Below are 25,835 nucleotides of genomic sequence, written 5' to 3'. Positions count from 1 at the left end.
TCATGGGGTGCAGTTAGCTTCTTTAGCCAGTAGGTGTGACACGCATCAGGGCCTGGTGCTGTACAACTCTTCATACTTGAGACTCTTTCTTGGATGTTTGACACTGTGATAGTTAATGGTTCCTGTTCAGGGAGGCTGCTGTGATCTAATCCTAGCTCCACTAGCCACTTTTCTACTTCCAGTATTGCTCTCTCTCCAGCCTCAGTGCCATCTGGTCAGGCTGCTGGACTCGCTGATGCTGACTAATGGACGGTGCCACAGAGAGTCCACCTGGAGAACGTCTGGTTTATTCTTTTATGTTCTGTGTCTCTGGTATACCTCTTCTAGCAGTTAGCCAAATCTGTGAGTCATGACAGCTTCTAAGGCCTCAGGTGTGAACAGCTGTTGTGCCTCTTAGGGACCATTTTCTTCATCACACCTTTTTGTTGTGCTAACTTTCTTCTGTGCTGCCTCGATCTTTGGGTTTCAGTGATGGCCACAGTAGGGATTGTCTGTAATACTGGATTCAGTAGACTTTCAGAGGATGCTTCACGTAGTCTTGGTAGTTGGCCACAGAGAGTACAGGTTTCCAGCTAAGCCACGATGTTCTTTATCAGTTCAGCTGCTCTTGCATTCAATGCCTTTAGTTGTGTGGATGAATATATATCCCTCCTGACATGATGTTGGAACACTGAACTGCCTCACTGGAGTCTTGCATGGCTCGGTTTAATGGGTTTTTCATGTATTTATATGTATTTATATTATTCAGGTGTTCTTGGAAGCACGAGTTAACACACTTTGCCCATCACGGTTTAAGTACCTGGGACTCCCCACCATTTGGTTCTACAAATAAAGAAGCTCCTCCTACGTTCTTTCCAAGCTCCTTAGACTAGAGCAGCCGTCTCCAACCTTTTTTGAGCCACGGACCGGTTTATGCCCGACAATATTTTCATGGACCGGCCTTTAAGGTGTCGCGGATAAATACAACAAAATAAAACTAGTACTGGTACCAAAAAAAAGAAGATTTATTCATAACACACGTGAAAAGACCCAGGAAAACCGAGTTAACGATAAAAACAATAACAAAATAACGCTGAAAACCGATAAAAACCCTGAAAACTATACATTTCACACCTGAGCCTCAACTCTCGCGGCCCGGTACCAAACGACTCACGGATCGGTACCAGTCCGGAGCCCGGGGGTTGGGGACCGCTGAGACTTCTACATCATCAGTGTGACTTTTCTTTATCCTCAAAAAATGATAAAAATTGCATGACATATTTTTAATGACTGAATTACAAAAATATGGCTTATGTAGCAAATGTAATCTGCATATATATAAAACTCATATATATGCAGATTAAAATTTGATATATTTTTGTATAAAGGTGCAACAAACACTCCATTATCACCAAGTTAAAGATTCCTGGCAGTTATTTCATGCTTCAGGTTTTATGGGGTTAAGTAAGGATTTTGCATTTAGTTTCATTTTAAACATTTTGAGAGTGTGAAAAGAATGAAAGGAAAAGAAGAAAGTTCTTCCTGTTGTGATTTGTTCGGCAGCTCACACCCAGTGTTGTTGTAAATAAGTAAAGGCGGCCTCTAATCAATGAAATGTGCAGACACAAACCGAGGCTGGACACACAGCAGCGCTCATCTGAAGCTCCCCAGCAGGCAATTTTTGAAAATACATGAAATGACAATCAAAATAGGTCAAATGAAGTGTTTCCCACACATGCTAACAGGACCTCCCTAATTGCTGGTCCTTGAAGGAACAAAAACACAGAAGCAACAAAACATTAGCTTGTATCGGTGTGATGTTGAGGGAACACAGTGGCGAGAAGAAGGAAGAAAAGGACATAGCACGGCTCGGGTAATTGCATGTTTTGCCTTAGTTTGCGATGTCGGCACCGTCCATCAGTCGGCATCAGCGAGTCCAGCAGCTTGAGCTGAGGCAGAGGAAAGAGACCGAAGCGCTGACTTTGTTTCTGCTGAGGAAAAGAAGACGGAGGCAGTGCATCCAGGGGACACCAGCGTCTCTCCTCCTTTGAATGCAAAGGGTCACCTGGTGACCCTGAATCCTCCCTTAGTTATGCTGCAATAGATGTAGGCTGCCGGGGATTCCCATGATACATTGAGTTTTTCCTTTCCAGTCACCTTTCTCACTCACTATGTATTAACAGACCTCTCTGCATTGAATCATATCTGTTATTAATCTCCGTCTCTCTTCCACAGCATGTCTTTATCCTGTCTTCCTTCTCTCACCCCAACCAATCACAGCAGATGGCCCGCCCCTCCCTGAGCCTGGTTCTGCTGGAGGTTTCTTCCTGTTAAAAGGGAGTTTTTCCTTCCCACTGTCGCCAAAGTGCTGCTCATAGGGGGTCATATGATTGTTGGGTTTTTCTCTGTATCTATGAAGCGCCTTGAGGCGACCTTTGTTGTGATTTGGCGCTATATAAATAAAGTTGAATTGAAAACTATATGTGAGCATTGAGCTGCGCCCACACAGCCTCGACTAGAAGAACCTCATTAGATAAAGAGGATATGAGGAGGTAGAGACATAAATCTCTTGTTTTCATTTACTCTCGCTCAAGCAGGTCAACTGCACACTGATACTCTAACCTCCAGCTAGATAATCCCACACATCCTCACGCTGCTTTGTCAGCTGTCTACACCAATGATTCGTTTGTCGAATCTGCTGAGCGTTTCCTGTTCCTAACAACGTGCTGGTAAATAAACTTAACCAGGACTTCCTCTGCAACATGTGCTTCAGCAGACTGATGAAAGAGCGAAGGGAAGCCTTTGAAGCAGGGCTGCTGATGAACTTGTTAGAACACAGACTTTGATCCACAGTGACATTTCCTGTCCACTGTGTCGGGGCGGGAAATTGCACCTCAGTGTTAAATGAAGCCTAAAGCGTTAATGAACAGCAGCACACAATAGGTGATGGACACCAGCCATAGTTCACAACTCTCATGTTTCACTCTCTCAGTGAAGAAAGTGTGTGGGAAATGTGGGCAGGTGTTGGGGAAAACAAAACACTGGAGCGGCTCGGCCATGTGGTCAAATCAATCCGTGCCTGGCCCCGCTGAGATTTTAGACATGGTACAAAGCAGCCAGTGGGGGAAAGTTCAGCATTTCTGGACTCTGTGAAAAGGTCGATGGTTTCCGTCTTGTAAAAATAAATACAACAGTGTGCAGATTAAAAACGCCACCTCTACAGCCAGTCCAAAACAATGGTGGCGTTGCAGAGAGGCTGCAGGTAGAGCTGACACTCAAACGAACGCGGTAACGCAAACCTCATGTTCAACACGTTTTATTTAGACGCTTTGTAAAACATTTAATTAAACGAGTCGTGAGGAGAAAATAGCTGCTGCGTGCCGTCATAACGTAACAGTTCAGGACTAACAGAGGCTGGTGGTACGACTGTCACAGCGTCTCCGGCTGTGAAAGCGCTGCAAAGTAAACCGTGGTTCGCTTTTTTAACAGCAAAACATGCATTTAAATAAAGCAGGTTATGTAAATGGGGGTAAATGTGAGCTTATACAATAAGAGATCAAATAAAGTTTAAAGGGAAATCAGTGAATATTCATCCTGAGAGCATTAAAGAGCTGCTTAGTGAAGACCACATGGAAAACACATTTTTATCTTTTATCTGATTGTAAAACACTTTCAGTCAAACTGATCCTTGATTATGTTCAATAAGTGATTATGTTCAGTAAGTGATTATGTTCAGTAAGTGATAACCTTAACCGTTGTCGATTGTTGTTTTCATAGAAAATCCCCCAAAATGCAAACTGTAAGTAAACGATGGCTGTATCCACTGATGTGACTCGTTGGTTGCTGTAAGCCTGTGGTGAGGCTCGCACTGAGCGTGTTCACTCCACAGACACTGCAGACTGCAGCTGGTCACAGTCACACCTGCATGATCTGCTGCATCCTCTATGACTGTACGGACGCCATCATTCACAAACTGGACATCAAACACACTCTTCAAATAAGCTCAAATACATTTCTGTGTTTTAAAGAAGTAAAGTGACCATAAATTGATGTTAAGGGTCAACACGTCGAGTGAGGGTGCACACAGAAAAACAGTTCCCCAAATAAAATATGTGTCAGTGACGAGAACCGTTGAAAACTAAATCTATCACGGCGGCCTGTGATTGGTTACTGGGAGGCTACAAGTTTAATACTGGTCTACATGGAGCAGCTCGAGGCTGTGAGGCGACTGTGTGTCACTGTGCATAACAATGAACTGCAGGTGGTGTATCATGCCTTTATTTTACTGGAACAGTCCAGTTACTGACACACTGACTCTTCTTCACAGCAACAGGAACGCGTCTTTCCCTCTGACGGTGACCCAGAATCCACCTGACTGTAATCTCATTAATGCAGTCAGAGGTTATTGTAAGTGTGTACTGCTGTAACAGAGCAGAAGGCTGCGTAATAACACTCCACATTAGTCTTCCCACATCCTCTGTACACGTGGATCCTCAGGCGGCGCCACACTGCGGGGAGACACGAGGACGCCGACCTGCACACACACACACATTAAACCAATCAGCAGCGTCACCTTTGTCAGGCTCCAGCAGGTAAGCAGGACGGCGTGAGCACACAGTGGGAGCGACTCTTTCATCGTGTGCCACGCTGCTTATCAAATATAAGGTTTATGCAACAGGTAACAGTGATGTGCAAGCTGTTTATTCAAAAGGATCGTTTATCTTTAGTGCTAAAACAAATTAGTGAAGCATTCATTTTCAAAATACTTTAATATTTCTTTTATTAAGGTGCAGAACTACAGTTTCAGTGGTTGAATGTTAGTCTTGTGTAATCAGCTGCACAGATGAACCTCTCCTGTTCTCAGTGGTAAGCATTAAAGCGCTTGGTGGTGTTCAGTCAGACGAGCTGCTGTCACCGTGTGGTCCAGTAGATCCAAAATGTCCCCAGGAAGACACAGAAAGCTAAAATGAAGCACCTGCTCTTGTTTTTGTCAGTAACCTTAAAGCAAAGATAGATGCTTCTCGGCTGAATGAAGAAGTCTTACACAGCTGATAAAAACCACAGGTGCCTGCAGACGTGCCTCAGATCAGCCAGCGAGACTGTAGATGTATGTCTGGGGGGACAGTATGATGAACTAGGAAGATCATGATGGACCTCTCCCATCCCAACAATGGACTCTTCTCACTGTTGAGCTCTGGGAAGCGCTTCCGCTCCCTTAAGGCCAAAACAGAGAGAATGAGGAGGAGCTTCTTCCTCCAGGCTATTCGGGCCCTGAACCAGGTGTAGGACTGGACTCTCCCCCACATCACATCACCACACATTTCCTATAATCCTATAATTTATAATCTTTATAAGCTCTTTCTGCTATTTGCACATTTTTTACTGTAAATTTCTAAGTTAATTTGTAAATTTTGTAACCTGTAAATTGTAAATACTGTAAAACTTTTTTCTGTCATTTAATGGTCGGGCATTGCACAGCTACAAGCATTTCACCCCCATGTCATACTGTGTATGGTTGTGTGTGTGACAAATAAAATTTGAATTTGAATTTGAATTTGAACATGAAGGTGCACCACAGCATGTCTGCATCATCATCATCACTGGAGGACATGCACGGGCTCGTTCTTTCCCTGACCTCTGTGAATTATATGCTCGATTACCACCGATGGCTGACAATGAACACAGATGGTGTTTGTCACAGCTGATAGACTGAAGTTAACACACCGACTCTCAGCCCTGTGACGTTGTGATGAAAACACACGTATGCTGAACTAAATCCTGTAACAATCAGACTGCCCGACTCCACTGAGATAATGTTCTCGGAGGAGCCACACGTCCGTCCATTGTCCTCTTGAAGCTCAAAACAAACTGAGTGGAGAGACGAGTCATCCAGATAAATGACCTATCAGTATTGATCTCGTCCAGCGCCCCACCTCTGTGTTAGGCGTCCAGCGCGTCCCGCCGCCTCAGCAGAATCCTCTGCAGCTCGTCGTCTCGGGTCGTTGTCGCAGACGCTGCCTTTGGTTGTCGTACAGTCCTGTTAAAATTCTCCTGGTTCAAACACAATGACACAGATCAGGACAAAGAGAAGCAGCAGCTGCATTACAAACACGCATCATTAACTGCAGTATAATTAAGACTTCTTCATGTTGTATTTTTAGCATGAGAGGAAATGCAGCACTGCTCCTCTGATCTCTGACTTTAGTGTATTTTCATGTTCAATCGTATTCCAAGCACAACTTTGTATGACATGAAAAACAAACAAGTAATTTCAGATGTGGAAACACAGCAAAAGTTCAACTAGTAAAATATGGCTTGTGAGGACGTGTGATTGTTTTAAAGGCCCATTACCATGATTCCTTTAAGTTCCTGAATAGCAGAATTAGAGGGCAGCTTCTCCGCCTGATAAAAGGAAAATAGGAGGAAAAAGATGGGTTTGGTAAATAAGCAGCAGTCTGACACATTATACTTATTTTTCCTCATTCAGCACTTAGAGGCTAAACTGCACCTCTTACCACAAAGACGAGACACTGTAGGCAAGCACAAGGAAGTATGCTTTCTACAAGAAGCAAATATGTCAACACACAATCATTTTGAGTCACGTCAATTTTCCCATCCTCATTATTTATAATTACCTTGTAGCGCAGGTCCTAATGCTATCTAATTTGGCTGAGCTGCTGAGGCGGAGGAACAAGCAGACTAAAAGATGTCTCTGCCATGTGTCATGTTTTATCAAAACAACAAGCTCTTAGATAATTCCCACACTGATGGGTTGGAGAGCCCTGAACAATATATGCTCAATGTACAAAAACCCAGCGAGGGCTGAGCACAGCGGACGTCTGCAGCCGGCGTGCAGTTTGGCAATTTCAGCAAAGATTAGTTGTTTTCTGCCACCGCGCTGCCCTTTCATGTGTCCATGTCCATATTCTGTCTTTAGCCACTCGTTCATTTGTCCAAATAAAAAGTTGACCAGCTGTCAGTGAGGTCACCTTTGTGTGTCAGCTGCTGACATTATGAACTCACACACATTAACCTCAACATGGCTCCATCACGAAACAGTATCATCAAGTCTCCGTAGGTCCGTTTTTCTATGTAACAGACCTCAGTGTCAACTCCACATTAAGGCTACGTCCACACGTACACGGGTATTTTTGAAAACGGAGATTTTCCGTTTTCGTTTTAAAAAATAATCCCGTCCACACGTAAAGGCAGAAATGAAGGAAAACGCTGCTAGGAACATGCCAAAGCAGCAGGTGGTGCTATATTCCTAACCGTGCAGAAATGTTGGCCAATCAGAAGTCTAGAAGCCTCGGTGGGAAAAAGTAAACAAAGCTGGGGCATAGAAGCAGAAGCGAGTCGTATGTGTGGAGGGACAGTAACTGTGTGTGTATATGTAAGCATTTAAACACTGCAGAGAGAACAATTAACAGTATTGTAGAAATTCATTTCACCGAAACAATAACGTGGCACACAGTGTGACGTCAAAAAATGCGCACATCTGCGTTTTCTCCGTTTTTCTCGTCCACACGTAAATGCAAAAACTGAGTTTTTAAAAATCTCTGTTTTCAGTGACCATAAACGTCGTTTACGTGTGGACGAAAGGTGCAAATGCATAGAAAAATCTGCGTTTTCAAAAATACCCGGGTACGTGTGGGCGTAGCCTGAGTTTATTATACATCTTTACAATCACGTCTCTGTTTTGATCTTAAACAGTAGTTCTGTGGCTGTTCTGTTCTGAGTGGATCATGTGATCAGGCTGTATGCAAACAAATCTGAGGGCAACACTTTGATCTGACGCTGTGGAAGGAAAACTTGAATCTCACAGCAGAAATGACCTTGTTACAAAGTTATGCACGAGCTAATAATTATCATGAATTACAGAAGGGTTCAGGACACTGCAGTCAACACAACAACTGAGAAGAAACAAAGTGTTTCATTTTTGAAAAACACCGTCAACACAGTGCTGCAGTATTACCCAGAAAATGGAGGTTAAAAGCATCCACAAACTAGCACCCTCACACCTTTCTGATCTTTTAAACTGATCCTGCGAGATCACCGAGGTCTGCGGATCAAATGCTCCTGGCTGGTCCAGATTAAAGAGGAGATCAGGCCTCTGCTGTGACGGCTCCTCAACTGTGGAACAAACTGGCCCTTCACATCAGGACCTCCCCAACACGGACACTTTCAAACCCTGAAAACACTTTTATTCCTCGGCTTTTAAATCAGAATGAGTTTGTATTTATTTATCTTATTCTCACTCAGATCTTCTAATTTTATGATTCTTTTTCTTAACTTTTAGGAAGTCTCATGGAGAAGCCTTTTGAATACAAGCGCGCTCATCCACACGGTGTCCACACGGTGTCCACACGTGTGTCCACACGGTGTCCACACGTGTATCCACACGGCGTCCACACGGGCGTCCACACGGGGTCCACACAGGGTTCACACGGTGTCCACATGGTGTCCCCACGGGGTCCACATGGTGTCCACACAGTGTCCACATGGTGTCCGCATGGTGTCCACATGGTGTCCACACGGGGTCCACACAGGCGTCCACACGGGGTCCACACGGGGTCCACACGGGTGTCCACACGGTGTCCACACGGTGTCCACATGGTGTCCCCACGGGGTCCACAGGGTGTCCACACAGTGTCCACACGGGCGTCCACACGGGGTCCACACGGTGTCCACACGGGGTCCACATGGTGTCCACACGGGGTCCACAGGGTGTCCACACAGTGTCCACACGGGCGTCCACACGGGGTCCACACGGGGTCCACATGGTGTCCACATGGGTGTTCACTCAAATCTTCTAATTTTATGATTCTTTTTCTTAACTCTTATCATGTCTCCCTGTGTTTTTATTTCTTTTAATTAATTATCTTAATTGTACAGCAGCTTGGTCAACGATTGTTGTTTTAAATGTGCTATATAAATAAATGTGACTTTGACCACGTCAGGGTCAGGTTACCTGTTTCCTGGTGCTGCTGGGTGACTGGTTGACAGGTCGAAGCTGAACACCTTTCTTAATCCTTTGCATCATTTCCTCCACTGCCTGCTGCCTGACATCCACTTCTGGCAGTGAGTGACCGACAAACACACACACACACACACACACACACACACACACACACAATGTTTTTATAATGTCTCAGCTGTGGAGAAATGCAACACAGCTTGAACCTGGAGCAGGACCTGAGGACAGAGGCAACACGTGCATAGATGGTGCAGTATAAACCACCTCGATCAACCGTTGTTGTGATTTGGTGCCTCATAAATAAAACTGAACTGAATCATATTTAGTGATAAATATTGATAGTGATAGAATAGAGAATAGATATAATAGTGATAGATATTTATCTAGCAGCAGCAGATTAGGAACACCACCAACACTTGGGGGGTTTAGAAGCATGTTAGCGTGGTGTAAAGTCATAATTAGCTCTGCGACTGAAATAAAGTTAATTCAGGTTGTTTAAAAAAACACTAAAGAGCCAGTCGGGAGTGATTGATGACTTTTTGTTTTGCACACATCAGTCTGTTCTACACGACCGAGACTTGTGGAGGTTGATTTGGCTAACGATGAATAATTGTTAGGCTGCTAATTTCAAAGTATTCAAAGTACACACAGGACGTTTGTGGTGTGTAAGAGTAGCAGAATTACTCTGGAATCGATTTTGACTCTCTGTGTAAAAACACACACGATTCATCTATTTTCCATCCTCACGTTTACAAAGGACAACAAAAAGTGTAATTCTACAATAAAGGCGTCCATTCTCAAAGCAGTGTGAATATTTAATTTTCTAACATCAAACATTCAGTGGCACACACAATGTAACTATTGTCACTTAAGATGTCTTTAAAATGTCACACAAAGACTATTTTGTGTTAAAGTAATCGTAAAATATTTTTCTCCAGTACTCAAAGAGAGACTATTATTCAGGTGTCAGAGTAGAAGATCCTTGGGTTGCACCTATTCAGCCTTGTATGCAATTCCAACAATTTCCCTGTGTGTAGCTCAATTCAGCCAGCACATATTCAAGAACTATTTTAAAAAATGAGGGCACAGTTTAAGCCTATTCAGGCAACACAGATGTCCTACCTGCTCCAACAAGTCAAGGCTTTCAATTTCATTGCACAAATTAAAGAATTTAACTTCCTGACCTAAAAGGCCAGCGATGAAGATTTAGAGTTTGAATTTCTCATGGACCATTTGGCACATTGGTTTGTTCTTCTAATGTGTGAGTGACGTGTGGGAAACAGGCTTAAAATTGAAAATATCTGAAATGCAAAATCAGAATTCAAAACTCCTGAAATACATGAAACAAAGCATCTCAAACAGAAGGAAATACAAAATGAACATGCATCGCACAAAAAACAGAAGAGATTTTCCCAAATCAGGAGATAAAGAGAATAATCGTTCTAACTGCATCAAAACATAAAGCAAACCAACTAGGCCTTTCTAGATCCTCGGCCATATATACAGTGGTGTGAAAACGTATTATTAAATATTAGCCAAGCAAACACAAAATGTAGTTTCTAAATGAAGCTATTTATAATTAAAGGGAAAAACCCAAACCTCCACGGCCCTGTGTGGAGAAAGTGATTGCTCCTCAATCTGATGACGTGCTGGGCCGCCGCAGCCACCGCAGCAACAACTGCAGCCTTTGTAATAACTGACAGTGTGTCTTTCACAGCACAGTGGAGGGTTTTTGGGCCACTCATCTCTGCAGAATTGTTGTCATTCATCCACAGTGGAGGGTTTATAAGCATGAACCACCTTTAAGGTCGTGCCACAGCATCTCAATCGGATACAGGTCAGGACCAGAGATGGGCAGTAACGCGTTACTTGTAACGCGTTACTGTAATCTGATTACTTTTTTCAAGTAATGAGTAAAGTAAGGGATTACTATTGCAAAAACGGTAATCAGATTACCGTTACTTTCCCGTAGGAACGCTGCGTTACTGCGTTACTAAAACCGTGAGTTTTTTGCGAGAACGTCTCATGACAGTGACGTAAGCGAGTGCGACGTTCGTGACAACAGCTGTGTGCAGATCAACAATGGATCATATATCGAGTGCAGAGAGAGTATGAGCGTGCAGCGTTTAAAGCGTGGAAGTACTGACCTTACTTTGAGTTTGATTCCATAAAAAGTGACAAAAACATTAGTGTCCGTTGTGCGTGGGAAGAAAACTTCTTTTTACAGCGAAAAAAACCCTAAACTTCCAAACAAGCACCGAGTAGCTACGACGTAATGGGAAACTCACAGAGAAACTCGCGGATTCTTCCACTGACCGCTGCACACCTGCACCAGGGTAAACCTCCGCCTACCCCACTCCTGCTTTACAGGTGAAAATAGAGCAACAGGACTGCTAGTCTTTGACTTTATTTATTTTCTGCTGTGTTTTACTTGCATCTATTTGAAAGACTGAGTGTAAACACACAAAATATTTTATTTTATGTGCTGGAATGTGCAGAAAATAGGTTTAAATGTTAAACTAATTTCTTCCAGTCAGAGAATGTTGCAGATAATTAAACTTTTGCTTGATGCATAAAGTTAAAAGATTAAAACTAATAAAACAAGTTTTAAAAAGAGACTTTTCCATTTGATTACATTTTGTATGATGATTATGCAGAAAAAGTAGAATTGAGCTAAAAGATCTATCGCTTTATCACCTATTCAGGTTGTAAATCGTGTTTTTAAAAAGTAACTAAGTAACTAAGTAATTAATTACTTTTGAAAATAAGTAATCAGTAAAGTAACGGGATTACTTTTTGGGGGAAGTAATCAGTAATTAGTTACTGATTACTTTTTTCAAGTAACTTGACCAACACTGGTTAGGACTGTGACTAAAGTCTCTATTTTGTTTGCCATTCGGTGTCAGGGTAACTTGGTTCTTGATCCAGTGTTTTGTGTTTTGTTCCCTGCGTGTCGTGTGTTTCCTAGTTCAGTTTGCTAAAGCTTGAGTTTTTGCAGCATTTATAGTTTAGGTCGTTATTTGGTCCTGATCATGTCTTGTTGTCCCTGTGTCCTTCCATCAGCGTTCCTGTGGTTATGTCTCTCTGGTCTCCATGTTTGTTTCTCCGGTCATGTCTCTGTGTGTTGTCGTCCCCTCACCTTCTTGCCCCTCCCTCTCCTCCCTCTGTTCCCTGGGTTTGTGCATATCAGTGTGTGTGTGTTCCTCGTACTTCCTGTTTTAGTTTGACAGTCTCTTGTCCTGTGTGTTTCAGCCCTGCTTCCCGTGTCTAGTTAGTGTGATTAGAAAGTAAGGGACGAGAGAGCAACACACAGACGTGACTGGATCAGAGAGCGAGGTGGTGTTTGTATCTTGCCCAAGAATATCTGGCATGTAGACTGGAGCAGACGGAGATTGAACGACCAACCTTATGATTAGTAGGTGACTACAAGTGATTACACGTTAGTACAGCACTGTCTCTGATGTGTACCTGGTGTCTTGGCAGAGTCCTGTTCCACCAGCGGGATGTCGGTTCTGATGCCTCTTCTCCTTCGAATCAGTGATAGCAGTGTGCTATATGGAAAGACACAAATACATTGTTCAGTTAGCTGTTAGTTAGGCTGCTAACGTTTCCAGAAAAAGTTCACTTTAGGGAGAGAGTAGTGTTCAAATCTAAAACTGAGTGAAAGAAGCGGTCATATTAAACACAGTGGTATTGATTTCAAATCAGGGTAAACAAAGCATCCCTGAGATAGCTGAGAGCTATAATCCCTCCAGTGTGTTGTGGGACTACCCCTCAATGTCAGCTCAGCTGGAGATGCTTGAAACATCTCACCTAGAAGGTGTGCAGGAATCACTGGAAACGGCTCCTTTCAATGCAAAGCAGTGGCCGACATGTCATTTGGAGGAAGCTTGTTTGGACTGTTTGTGTCTGAGATCTTCTTTCAGTCTCTACTTCTCTCTTAGGTGACGGTGTGTCAGTGCTAGCAACAAGCCAGCTACTCCTCTCAACAAAGCCCCCCAGGCTCTACTGTCATTGCCCATGTGTGGTGCCCAACACACCACACGAAGATTTCAAAAAGGACTCTGCTCTTTAAAATGTTCCCCGAATTAAATAAACCCTCTTGTTCACTGAAGAAACCTTCATCCTAGCCCACACATGTAAAGTTTGACCCTAGCCTGGCCAACAGGGTCTCATTAGTGTCCTCCAGTGCTGCTATGCTGGGCAGGGTGTTCATGTCTCTTTGCTGAGGTCCTACAAGAGTCCAACATTGCAGAGGAAAGGTCCCATGGTTGGTCTGGCTTGTGCTCCACCTTATTCACTTCACTTCAAAATCACTTTGCAGTATGTTCAACAACTCCTGTGTTTACACTGTGGACCTGCACTGTGTGATTGCTGTGATCAACAACTTATTTCCTTATAGTCAGTTTACTGTATAATTATTCCATCACACTCAAACACTTTCACACATTGATGATGTAAAGAGTGTGTGTGGTCAAACCTGAGTGGGTTCGTGGTTGAAGGCAGGGCTGGAGGAGGTGGAGGAGGTGGAGGAGGTGGAGCTGGGGGTGGGTTGTTAGCGGTCTGAAGCTTTTTCTGGAGCTCTTCAACTGGCCCATCAATCACATCCGGTTACAGTGCCAACACATCACCAAGGACAGACATTTTTAACTATTATAGTAAACAACTAATAATCCTCCAGGCTGGCAAAAGCCACGCAGAGAATTTCAAGGTCACACTTTGAATCAGTCCTTCTGTGGAAACCTCCACACACACAGCGTGCTCTCCACACTGTTAGTGCTGTTTCCATTCTCCACAATGCCCCCTTCCAATATTGTTGACCTCACCTGTAAACCTCAGATCCTTGACCTCCATTTCAGCCTTGGAGCATTTATTGCTGCACTCCTTCTTCTCCTCCTCCAGGAGCTCCAGTGTGTGCCTCAATGCTATGAGCTCCCTCTGAGTTTCGCTGTTGCCCAGCATGTCCTCCATCGTCTTTATCTGAAGATGGCCCAAGCACACAAAAATATTTTTGCTACAAAGGATATGCACACTAGTTCAAATCAGCGTAACCTTAAACATGGAGCATATTTGGTTACATTTTAGACAGAACTGTCGACTGACAGAATGTTACTAGTTTGCTACATTGTAGCATAAAACTGCAGACAAACTGACAAAAGTTTACTTTGAAGAAACCACCTCTCCTCTGATAACACGCTGTTATGGCGGCTTCACGAGGTCACGGCCTGCAGTGCTTTGCTGTTCGTGCGTTACCGTCACTGGTGTCCACATTCTGGGACTTTCTGTTTGTTCTCCTGCTTTCATTTACAGCTACAGGTAATAATATAATAATACAAACTAATCCAAAATGAAAGTGTTTCTCTCCTCAATGAAGAAATACACACGGCTGAATTATTTCTAATCTAGGAAGTGAATATCCCTCAAAGAAAAGACTGTGGATGACTCTGATAAACCAAGTGCCAGCATAGTGTCGGGTATCACGGCTACAGCTCCGGTGTTGCTAATTTCTCATAATTCTCATTGGACAGCTGCCAGTTGACATTCATTCATCTGCTGCACAAACCCAGTTCCTTAACCAGTGTTTTAATTGTTCCTCAAATGAAGGGTATGGCTCACCTCCACCCCAGAACCAGAAGAGATCAGTGATCCCTCTCAGCTCTAATTGTTCTCCATCAGAGCCACAGGAGGAGGGAGGAAGGGGAGGCTATTCAGCTGCTTTTAATTATTAATCTGGCAGGTCGCGGCCCTGTGGTTGTGCTGCCATGGCCCATGATAATTCACCAGGCATTTCCACTCTGTGTAATTAGTCAGCTAAATAAGTCGTGTTTGGATGCATACAAATTAAAAGCATTGTCCAAGCAAATTACAGAGGTGCGCTGCCTCCACTGCTTAACACTTTTCTTCTGTTTTAAGCAGAATGAGGTATTTCTGACTGACGCCACCGTCTGTTCTTAGGTATAGATCAGACTCTGCAGTGTTTAATACCAACGACCACAGCCATTACTACACAGCATTATATTTATATATATATTATTCTTTATACTGTTATTCAGTTTTAATTGGCTTGTTTTTCAAATGTGGCAAAATATCGTTGCTCTTCATTACATGGTTATCGCTGCATTATTAGCAGAATGAGCCAGGATGGAAACTAATGGAAGCATGTCAGCGTTTTTTTTTTTCCATGATAAAAACATAGATATGCACTAGCAGGCTAACCGAGAACAGCTGGACTGTTTCAGTGTAGGAAGATTAAAGGCTGGCATCCAAAACACAGAGCAATTCCATCAGATTGATGCATGCTCAATCGTCCAGGTAAGTAAATCTCAAAAGTTGTTCATCTGGACGTAGCGTTTCTCCCACAAAACGCTACGTCCAGATGAACAGAATCAGATCCACACGATGTCTGCTAATCTGGAGGTTATTTTATCTGACCAACCTTTTGTTGCCTTGTACACATCTGTGTGGAGAGGACAGTTTTTAGTGTTAAACAAGAAATTCATTATTTTAACAAGACTATTTCAGGCCACATCCAAAGCGTCTCTTATATCAGACCTGGCTCTGGTGCTGCAGCCTCTGTGTCTCCAGTTCCTCTGTCAGTCTGGTCACCTGGCTGAGGGCATCCTGCAGAGCCTGACTTGGTGAGCAGCTCTGCATCAGGATCTGACTCTGTCTCTTCAGCTTCTTTTGCTCGACCACCATCTGGGAAAACACCATGAGGAGGGTGGAGAGTAAGAACATGGAAGACTGTACAAACAAACAAACAAACAAACAAACAAACACTCACAGCTCTGGCATAATTCTCTGCCTGTGTCCTCAGATCTCGCTCCAGGTTGAAGGTGTCGTGTAAAGTTCCATATTCCTCCACAGCTAACTGAGACACTACAAGAAGATTTCCACAGGGAGAGATTTGTGCTTTGGGCAACCAGAAGTTGTGACACTGTCTAAAATGTAAATATAAACAGCAGATATGATTTGCAAATCTCATAAAACTAAATTTTATTCAAAACAGGACACAGAAACTTACACAACTTCAGCCTCATTCACACAAGCACTCATTTCTGCAGAAGTGCTTTCTATCCAACCTTCAAACACATTAGCGCCCGTGGCAGTGACAGCTTTCACACGTTGCTTTTAAAGCCACACGTGTTCCCATCCAACCGTCTTCTGTGAAGACCTCGTCTATTTAAGCAAGACAACACTAAACCACATCCTGCAGCTATTACAGCAGCAACGCTGTAAAGCAGAAGAGTCCAGGTCTTCTGAACTATCAGCAAATGTAAACGAATCAGGACCAACCCTGACATGACCTTTGTTTTCTATCAGAATTTAAATATGGATTCATGAGGTTTCCAAATCACTGCAGTGTTTTAAATTTAGACTGTACACAACTTCTTCAGAATTCAGGTGTGTGTGTGTGTGTGTCTGTGTGTTTGTACGTGTGTGTGTACGTTTGTGTGTGTTTGTGTGTGTTTGTGTGTGTCTGTGTGTTTGTGTGTTTGTGTGTGTGTCTGTGTGTGTCTGTGTGTGTGTGTGTGTGTGTGTCTGTCTGTGTGTGTGTGTACGTGTGTGTGTGTGTGTGTGTCTGTGTGTCTGTGTGTGTACGTGTGTGTGTGTCTGTGTGTGTGTGTGTGTGTGTGTGTGTCTCTGTGTGTGTGTGTGTGTGTGTGTACTTTGTACAGCACTTTTCAATAGAATGTGTATTTAACTTTATAAATACTTTTTCCTGTCAGTGTATCAACAATCAGTTAATCAGGACACTTTTTGTATTTACTTTGTATCAAATTATTCTTGCACTGACTCTTTGTACCCAGTAGATTAATAATTAGCATTATATTAATAAACCAGTAAAAACACCATATTAAAATGCAGCACTCAAACCTCTGTGATATTTCCCCAGCAGCTTCTTTTGCTGAAGTGTCTCCGCAATCAGAACAGTATTATCACGTTTCTCCTTCAGGAGCTGTAAATGCAGCGAGGGACAGAGTAAAGACACATCACGGCATAAAAACAGGTTTCATCATTTCTGTTTTACAATAACCACTTTGGAGATGGCAAAATAAGGAAATGGCAAATGGACTGGTGCTTATGTAGTGCCTTTCTACTCAGGCTGAACACTGAAAACACCTTCAACTACATGTGTTATTCACCCAGTCACACACAAACCCATACAGTGCTTCTTATCTACACCAAAGCACTTTATCTAACATTCACACATCACTGGGGTACACCAGGGGGTGGGGACAAACCCTCTGATTGGTAGACAACCTTTTCTATCACATTTACAAGCTTATTGTTTATATGCACAGCTATCTTTCCTAAATACGCAGCTCATGGGAATCATTACTGTGACTAACCAGCAAAAACTGGATCAGTTATTGTTTTAAATGAAGCTGAATTTTTCTTAGTTGTGTTGCAGTGTGCACAGCACTACCACTGAGAACAGGCACAGCCATGCCATTCAAGAAAGGAGATCAGAACACATATACAGAGCTATACCATGGACATGATCAATACTGAGCTGGAAATATATATCTGAATGTTAAAATGATTTGTTATTTGTCCATCCATCCATCCATCCACCCACCCATCCACCCATCCATCCATCCATCCATCCACCCACCCATCCATCCATCCATCCATCCATCCACCCACCCACCCATCCATCATCCATCATCCATCCATCCTTCCATCCACCCACCCATCCATCCATCCACCCACCCATCCATCATCCATCATCCATCCATCATCCATCCATCCATCCTCCCACCCATCCATCCATCCATCCATCCATCCATCCACCCACCCACCCATCCATCATCCATCATCCATCCATCCTTCCATCCACCCACCCATCCATCCATCCACCCACCCACCCACCCATCCATCATCCATCATCCATCCATCCATCCATCCACCCACCCATCCACCCACCCACCCATCCACCCATCCATCATCCATCCATCCATCCATCCACCCACCCACCCACCCATCCACCCATCCATCATCCATCATCCATCCATCCTTCCATCCACCCACCCACCCATCCATCCATCCACCCACCCATCCATCAACCATCATCCATCCATCATCCATCCATCCATCCTCCCACCCACCCACCCATCCATCATCCATCATCCATCCATCCATCCATCCACCCACCCATCCACCCACCCACCCATCCATCCATCCATCCACCCATCCATCATCCATCCATCCATCCATCCACCCACCCATCCATCCATCCATCCATCCACCCACCCATCCATCATCCATCATCCATCATCCATCCATCCATCATCCATCCATCCATCCATCCATCCATCCACCCATCCATCATCCATCCATCCACCCACCCATCCACCCACCCATCCATCCATCCATCCATCCATCCATCATCCATCCATCCATCCATCCATCCACCCACCCATCCACCCACCCATCCATCCATCCATCCATCCATCATCCATCCATCCATCCATCCACCCACCCACCCATCCATCCATCCATCCACCCATCCATTTTCCTCCGCTTTACCCGGGGCCGGGTTGTGGGGGCAGCAGCCTAAGCAAAGAAACCCAGACCTCCCTCTCCCCAGCCACCTCCTCCAGCTTGTCCGGGGGAACACCAAGGCGTTCCCAGGCCAGCCGAGAGATATAATCTCTCCAGCGTGTCCTGGGTCTGCCCCGGGGCCTCCTCCCAGTGGGACATGCCAAGAACACCCAGGAGGTGCCCAGGAGGCATCCTTGTCAGATGCCCGAACCACCTTAACTGGCTCCCTTTGCTCATTCCGGAGGAGCAGTGGCTCTACTCTGAGCCCCTCCTGAATGAGTAAATTTCTAACCCTATCTCTAAGGGAGAGGCCAGCCACTCTTCGGAGGAAGCCCATTTCCACCACTAGTATCTGCGATCTCGTTCTTTCGGTCACTACCCACAGCTCGTGGCCATAGGTGAAGGTAGGGACGTAGATCGACCAATAAATTGAGAGCTTCACTTTTACACTCAGCTCTTTCTTCACCACAACAGACTGCACATCACTGCGGCTGCCACACCAATCTGTCTGTCGATCTCCGGCTCCCTTCTCCCATCACTCGCGAACAAGACCCCGAGATACTTGAACTCCTCCACTTGGGGCAGGAACTCGTCCCTGATCTGGAGTGGGCACTCCACCCTTTTCCGGCTGAGGACCATGGCCTTAGATTTGGAGGTGCTGATTCTCATTCCCGCTGCTTCACACTCGGCTGCAAACCATTCCAAGGCAAGATGGAGGCCATCACCTCATGAAGCCAACAGAACCACATCATCCGCGAAAAGCAGAGATGAGATCTCTTCAACTAACGGACGGACTCTCCTCTCCAGCACCCTGGCTTAGACTTTCCCAGGGAGACTGAGGAGTGTGATCCCCCTGTAGTTGGAACACACCCTCCAGTCCCCCTTCTTAAAGATGGGGACCACCACCCTGGTCTGCCCATCCAGAGGTGCTGCCCCTGATCTCCAAGCAACATTGCAGAGACGTGTCAACCAAGACAGCCCTACAGCATCCAGAGCCTTCAGGAACTCGGGCGGACCTCGTCCACCCCAGGGGATCTGCTACCAAGGAGTAACTGCCTCAGTGACCTCGCAGAGATAGGTGAGCCATCCACCTCATCCCCAGAATCTGCTTCCTCCATGGAAGACGTGCCAGTGGGATTAAGGAGGTCCTCGAAGCATTCCTTCCACTGCCTGACAATTTTCTCAGTCGAAGTCAGCAGTAATCCACCGGCACTATACACAGTGCAGGTAGAGCACAGCGTTTCCCTCCTGAGTCGCCTGACGGTTTTCCAGAATCTCTTCGAGGCAGTCCGAAAGTCTTTTTCCATGGCTTCTCCGAAACTCCTCCCACACCCGAGTTTTTGCTTCAGCCACCACCCACGCCGCGTTAAGCTTGGCCTGTCAGTACCTATCAGCTGCCTCCGGAGTCCCACGGGCTAACCAAACCTGGTAGGGCTCCTTCTTCAGCTTGGTGGCACCTCTCATCTCTAGTGTCCACCATTTGGATTGGGGATAACCACCACTACAGGCACCAACTGCCTTGCGGCCACAGCTTAGTGCAGCGGCTTCGGCAGTGGAGATGCTGAACATGGTCCATTCAGACTCAATGTCCTCAGTCTCCCTCGGACTGCTGTTGAAGCTCTGCCGGAGGTGTGGGTTGAAGATCTTGGCTGTCGGAGGGGTGCTTTACTGAGCTGCAGGTCCTGGAAGGGTAGTACAGTTTGAAGCTGGAGGATCTCTATATGAATGTCCCATACAAGCTAGGTTCCCTAACTTTTGGTAGCTGTTGAAAGGATAAAGTTTTGGTATATCAGTGGTTAGAAATACCATTACTACTTTAGTATTACCTTAACACAAAGTCAGGGCGGACCCGGGACCATTGCTGTGAGTCACAGCATGAAGGTCCTTTCACAGCAGACGCATTCACTTCTAACTGAGAGCGCAAAAGTTGTTGCGCTGGCCGCTGCACTGTCGTTTTCTTGCTGCAGCTCTGCGTGTACTAGATGCGCCTTCTCCTTGTTGTTTCTGTCTCTGACTTTATGTCCTCTACAAGAGTTACTGTTGTTTTATCTTCAAATGTTCCAAACATGTATCGCTCATTCACAACGAAGAAAGCTTTGTAACTATCCGACTACTGGTGTCTTCCTACATACTAGTGAAGACTGTGTCATTTCCACAATGCTGCTCCATCTCGAGGTCCACAGAGCCGTTAAAGTCTCTGGAGGTCCCTGTGTGAGCTCGTAAACCTGTGACACAAAATGCATCGGACTGTTTTCCTTCGTGGTGATGAAGGAAAACGCTGGGCTGGCATGTAAAAGAGCATTTATCCTTCCAGGACCTGCAGCTCCGTAAAGCACCCCTCCGACAGCCAAACCCATCTGTTCTCTGATTGGATTGTTTCATTTGTGATTGACATGGCATTGACCAATCAGCTGAAAGGAAGAAAAATTCTCATCTATAGAAGCACAAACATAACATTTTAACATGTTTTGGTTTAAAGGTTACAAAACTCAGTTCACAACTAAACATTTGATTTACAAGCACAAAATATTTATGACCACAGTTTGACCACAGACATGGTCCTAACATTTAACTTACAGTGCAAACCTGCCTTAAATGTGACTCGTTGTGTGTTCCCTCTCAACTGCAGCACATGACAAACCTCTGCCATGCAAAGTGCAGCTGCACACACTGTGGATCCCTTTCTGTCCTCCGTGCTAATGTGTCACTGTTATTATTGTTAGGAAACAACGATGCAGGGACACATTTTGCACATATTCACTACTAAGAACTGGGAATCTGAATTGCTGGCCGAAGTATTCACAACAGGAAAAAGAAATATTAAATACTTACTTCCTCCTTGGTCACCCTCAGTTGTTCTCTTACTGCCTCAAGATCAGAGAGTGCTTGATTTTTCTCCTTAATCGTCATTTCCAACTTATTTTGCAGCACTAAAAAAAGCAGCACAGTTAAACAATGTTGTGGTGCACTGACTGTACAACTTCTGTGGGTTAACCTGTGTTTGTTTCGTCAAATAAGAACATTTATTATGTAGAGCCAAACCTCTTTGAAATGCTGATCAGCTTCTGGTCTTTTTGATAATACCAAATGATTGAAACAGAGTAATTCATTCATACTGGCGTTACATTCTCGTTTTTTAGTTTGTGTTTATAGGCCGTGGCTAACAAATGTACGAGACCAGCTGTCATACAAACAAGAAAACACAAATACTTCAAACTTCATCAAAATTGTCTCTGAAACTAAAACTTAATTAGAACTTATGAGTCAAATAAGAATGCTTCTTTGAGTCGGCGCCCTGGACTTTAGCACTTTAACCACTAAAACTTCCTTTTTTGAAGTTCAGCACTGCAAAAGTTATATATATATATATATTAGGGGTGCAACGATACTCGTATCGATATTGAACCGTTCGATACAGTGCTTTCGGTTCGGTACGCGTATGTATCGAACAATACAAAATGTTTTATTTATTTTATCAACTTTCCTTCTGACGATGCTGTCTGTGTTGAGCGCTCAGTGGATCTGCGCTCGACAGTGCAGCCTAGGCGGAGTAGTCGAGCGCAGATTCACTGAGTGCAGGGCAAGCTAGCGAGACAGAAGCTAAGCTCTCCTTACAACATGGCAAATTGAACCTCCCCCACCCTCATTCAGATCTGGCATTTGGAACTATTTTGGTTTTCATGTGACGTATGACCCTGAAGGTAAGCGCGTCATGGACTAAAGTAAAACAGTATGTTGGATGTGCCAGCAATGCTCAATTACATTGGTGGGAACTAGTGCGTTAGCGCAGTTAGCTCGTTAACGTGTTGGCCGTCCAGCCCCACGCACGGGGCGATCCGCGGTAGCTCGTTAACGGAGATTTGTCGTGTTGTGGCGTTAACGTCATTTCAGATTAACGCTGACAGCACTAGTGGGAACACAACGAATATGACTGCACATTTACTCCGACATCATCCTAGTGCAAAGACAAGTGGAAGCAGACAAAAACAACAAGCACGCATGCTACAAACTTTACCCGAGTCATTTAGACAGCCGTTAGCACATGATTCTCCTTATGGGGACCTGATATGTTTAATATGCTGCTGAGAATATAGCCCAGAAGAAGCGTATAGTAGAGCTTTTATTTTGAAAGAGCCATTTCTCTGTAATAAACTCTCTTTTCCAAAGATGAGGGATTTCTCCACCAGATAGATTTATTTTTTTATTATCTTGTTGTTTCAGCAACATTAAATTTAAAAACTGTACTTTTGAGTTAAAATATATATTTATAATTTTAATAAATGACAAATTAAAAAGGCATGAACAGTTTTTTTGTATCGAAAAAATATCGAACCGAACCGTGAATTTTGTAATTTTGTGTATTGTTGCACCCGTAATATATATATATATATATATGCTATCTTATTTTTTCCACTTTTTGTAAAACAACAAATCTTAAATTTCATGGACAACATAAAAACACTATATTTCAGCATTAAAATGATCATGTTGAGCTTTAGTAGTGAGTTTAACCATTAAAAAGACATAAAAAATACTCTTTTAGTTTAATTTAGTGCAGCTGTGGCTTAAACCTGTGCTGTGCCAATATGTTGGTTAAGAACTGTACGTGTCCAAAAATGTGACGAATGGAATAAATCCTGAAATAAAGACGTGTTAATACAAACAGCTCACAGCAGGAACAGTCTGAGACATTTAAACAGGGTACTTAAGCAGAAGAAGGTCGCTGACACCAAAGCTGTTTCAGGTACAGATGGATTGCCTTCTGGTGAGCAGAACGAGGATTTCGTGTCATGAAATTTTCAAGCGAAATACTGAAAATGATTTGAACAGATGAACACAATCTGTGTGATGTAGCTCAGAACCTACGAGAACTCGTTTGTTTGGCTGGGATCTACAGAAGTCTGCAGCCAAATCTCTGGTGTTTCATCACAGGAGCTGCTTTGACTAGCTGTCCATTAACATGCAATTATGAATTTTCAAGATAATAAGCCCACAATCTTTGCAAAAGTCAACTTATTTCAGTATTGCCTGTATCACAGCATATTATTTGCAAATGACATGATTATCTGTCCCTTTTAATGCCAACGACATGAAAAGCATCATCGAGTATAAATCCATTATCACCAGAGGTATAATTACTGTTTGACTGAAGGAACTGACCATGACGTGAGCCAGAGGCAGCTGGAGGAGAAAATACATCTGCTGAACTTCAGACAGCTGAGAACTCTCAGGACATCTGCCAATTATTTTATGCACACGCGGCAACACACCTAATATTTTTGACTTTAAGGGTGTAGACCAGGGGTCCCCAATCCCAGACCACGAGGGCCGGTGTCCCTGCAGGTTTTAGATCTCACCCTGGGTCAGCACACCTGAATCACATGATTAGCTCATTGCCAGGCCTCTGGAGAACCTCAGGACATGTTGAGGAGCTAATTTAGCCATTTAAATCAGCTGTGATGGATCAAGGACACATCTCAAACCTGCAGGACACCGGCCCTCGTGGACTGGGATTGGGGACCCCTGGTGTAGACGGTATACTCTTAATGTCATCTGTAAATTGAATTTTTGGTGAAGCTAAATTTCACACTGTGATGGACGTGGCAATGGGGCTGGCTTGACCCGTCGGGGTCTGAGACCCAGCATCTTGAGCTTATTTTTTCTCTTCTTGACTTCTTATGTTAGAATCATGTTTTATTCTTGTAAAGGATGTAGTTCAGTTCTTTCATATTTCTGATTAATGAGAAAAATTCTGCCATATTAGTTTGTCTTAGTTGAGTTTTAGTCTGGTTGATGTTTGTCGCTTCGTCATGTCTGCATCTCCATGTTTCCTGTTTTATTTTGAAAGGTCCACTGTTCCTCTGCTCAGTGTGTTTAGTTTTGTTTCCCCTGTGGCGTCATGCTTCATTTGTGTCAGCGGTGTTTCTACTTCCCTGCTTCCCCTCCTGTGTCAGGTCGTCTGAGTGTTTTGTTACAACTGTTCCTGCTCAGGGTTATTCCCGTCTACGTGTTTCATGTCTCCTGCCACAGTTTACAGAGTTTGTTTAGTTTTCCCAGTTTAGCTTTTAGTTCTCTCGCTTTGTGTTTTTGTTTGTTGGTATTCAGTCCGATAAAACGTCTCTCTCTTCGTTACTCCCGTGTCTGCTTTTGGGTCCGCTCCATAAACACACCGACCAAACCATTACAGGCTTCTACAGTCCAGGTAATTGGATTTCCACTCATTCAAATATGTGAGAAACCATGTGCCATGTGAAGACTTTGAGTAAAGTCCTTGTAACATGAAGCGTCAAACACAAAGCTCATGGATCCATTTCCAAACTAGATTTCACCTCAGTGGTACATTCCCTTCATCCATCTTCTAACCCAAGGGTCCCCAATCCCAGTCCATGAGGGCCGGTGTCCCTGCACGTTTTAGATGTGTCCTTGATCCATCACAGCTGATTTAAATGGATAAATTACCTTCTCAACATGTCCTGAAGTTCTCCAGAGGCCTGGTAATGAACTAATCATGTGATTCAGGTGAGTTGACCCAGGGTGAGATCTAAAACCTGGAGGGACACCGGCCCTCGTGGACTGGGATTGGGGACCCTTGGTCTAACCCTTCGTCTTCTTCATGTGTAACCAAGCAGAAATGCAGTAACTTATCACAGTAAATGTACCAATGCACACATGCTTTCACAGCTCTCCTTGTGACCAGTGAACACATTCTTGTGTTACTCTTTGGTGAATGAATGCTGTAGGTGAGGTCTGTCAGCACAGTGCAGGCTTTACTCTCTACGGCACGAGGAGCAGGTACCTGAGCTGGAGGTGCAGCACTGAGGAGGGAGGCAGTCGTGGCTCGATGCATGCAGGTCCTCACTCTCTTCTGCTTCATCACTAAGGTCGATATCAGCGATGGTCTCAGGGCTGATGTGAGACAGCAACATCATACTCTTCCTCTTCAGAGAGCGGTTCTGCCTGTCCAGCTGTAGCATGCAGGCAGACAGAGGAAGTGTGATGTACTGTCAGAATAAGATGCTTTTGTGTTATGAAGCAGCATTCATGGTTTATTTGACCAAATGAATAAAATGACTCTGACACCAAAGTGTGCAAACATCTACCAACATGGTTTTCTCACAAACACAAACCTGTAAAGACGCCAACTGAAGTTCAACACACCTGCAGTCAAGCCCAGAAGTGTTTGGACAGAAGTACATTTCTTTGGTAATCGTGCCCTTGCACACCAGCAAAGTGGACTTTTAACATTAATTAAATACAAAATACTTTTGTATTTGCAATACAAAAGTATTGCATTAAATATTTAGGAAATACAGCCATCTGAATACATCGT

General features: G+C 44.1%; 1 protein-coding gene across 1 annotated transcript in view; it reads right to left on the bottom strand.

Annotated features, from left to right (window-relative positions):
- Positions 1–4,360: 4,360 nt before the first annotated feature.
- The window catches only part of shtn1 (shootin 1), a 40,567-nt gene continuing 19,092 nt past the window's right edge, over positions 4,361–25,835 (bottom strand). The window contains exons 5-16 of the mRNA XM_087836972.1: positions 25,302–25,470; positions 21,338–21,435; positions 16,835–16,916; positions 15,741–15,835; positions 15,509–15,655; positions 13,783–13,936; positions 13,437–13,545; positions 12,425–12,507; positions 8,951–9,054; positions 6,331–6,381; positions 5,913–6,030; positions 4,361–4,513 (exon numbers count right to left, since the gene is read on the bottom strand). Coding sequence (XP_087693098.1) covers positions 5,920–6,030; positions 6,331–6,381; positions 8,951–9,054; positions 12,425–12,507; positions 13,437–13,545; positions 13,783–13,936; positions 15,509–15,655; positions 15,741–15,835; positions 16,835–16,916; positions 21,338–21,435; positions 25,302–25,470 — 1,203 coding nt within the window. The 3' untranslated portion in view covers positions 4,361–4,513; positions 5,913–5,919. The remainder of the gene's footprint in view (positions 4,514–5,912; positions 6,031–6,330; positions 6,382–8,950; positions 9,055–12,424; positions 12,508–13,436; positions 13,546–13,782; positions 13,937–15,508; positions 15,656–15,740; positions 15,836–16,834; positions 16,917–21,337; positions 21,436–25,301; positions 25,471–25,835) is intronic.

The sequence above is a fragment of the Neolamprologus brichardi genome, unplaced genomic scaffold, assembly GCF_056152115.1.
Source record: "Neolamprologus brichardi isolate AB-2024 unplaced genomic scaffold, ASM5615211v1 NODE_ptg000032l+_length_1147064_cov_1, whole genome shotgun sequence".
Lineage (NCBI taxonomy): Eukaryota > Metazoa > Chordata > Actinopteri > Cichliformes > Cichlidae > Neolamprologus > Neolamprologus brichardi.
Note: the sequence above shows the minus strand (reverse complement) of the source record. Positions and strands in the feature narration are given on the sequence as shown.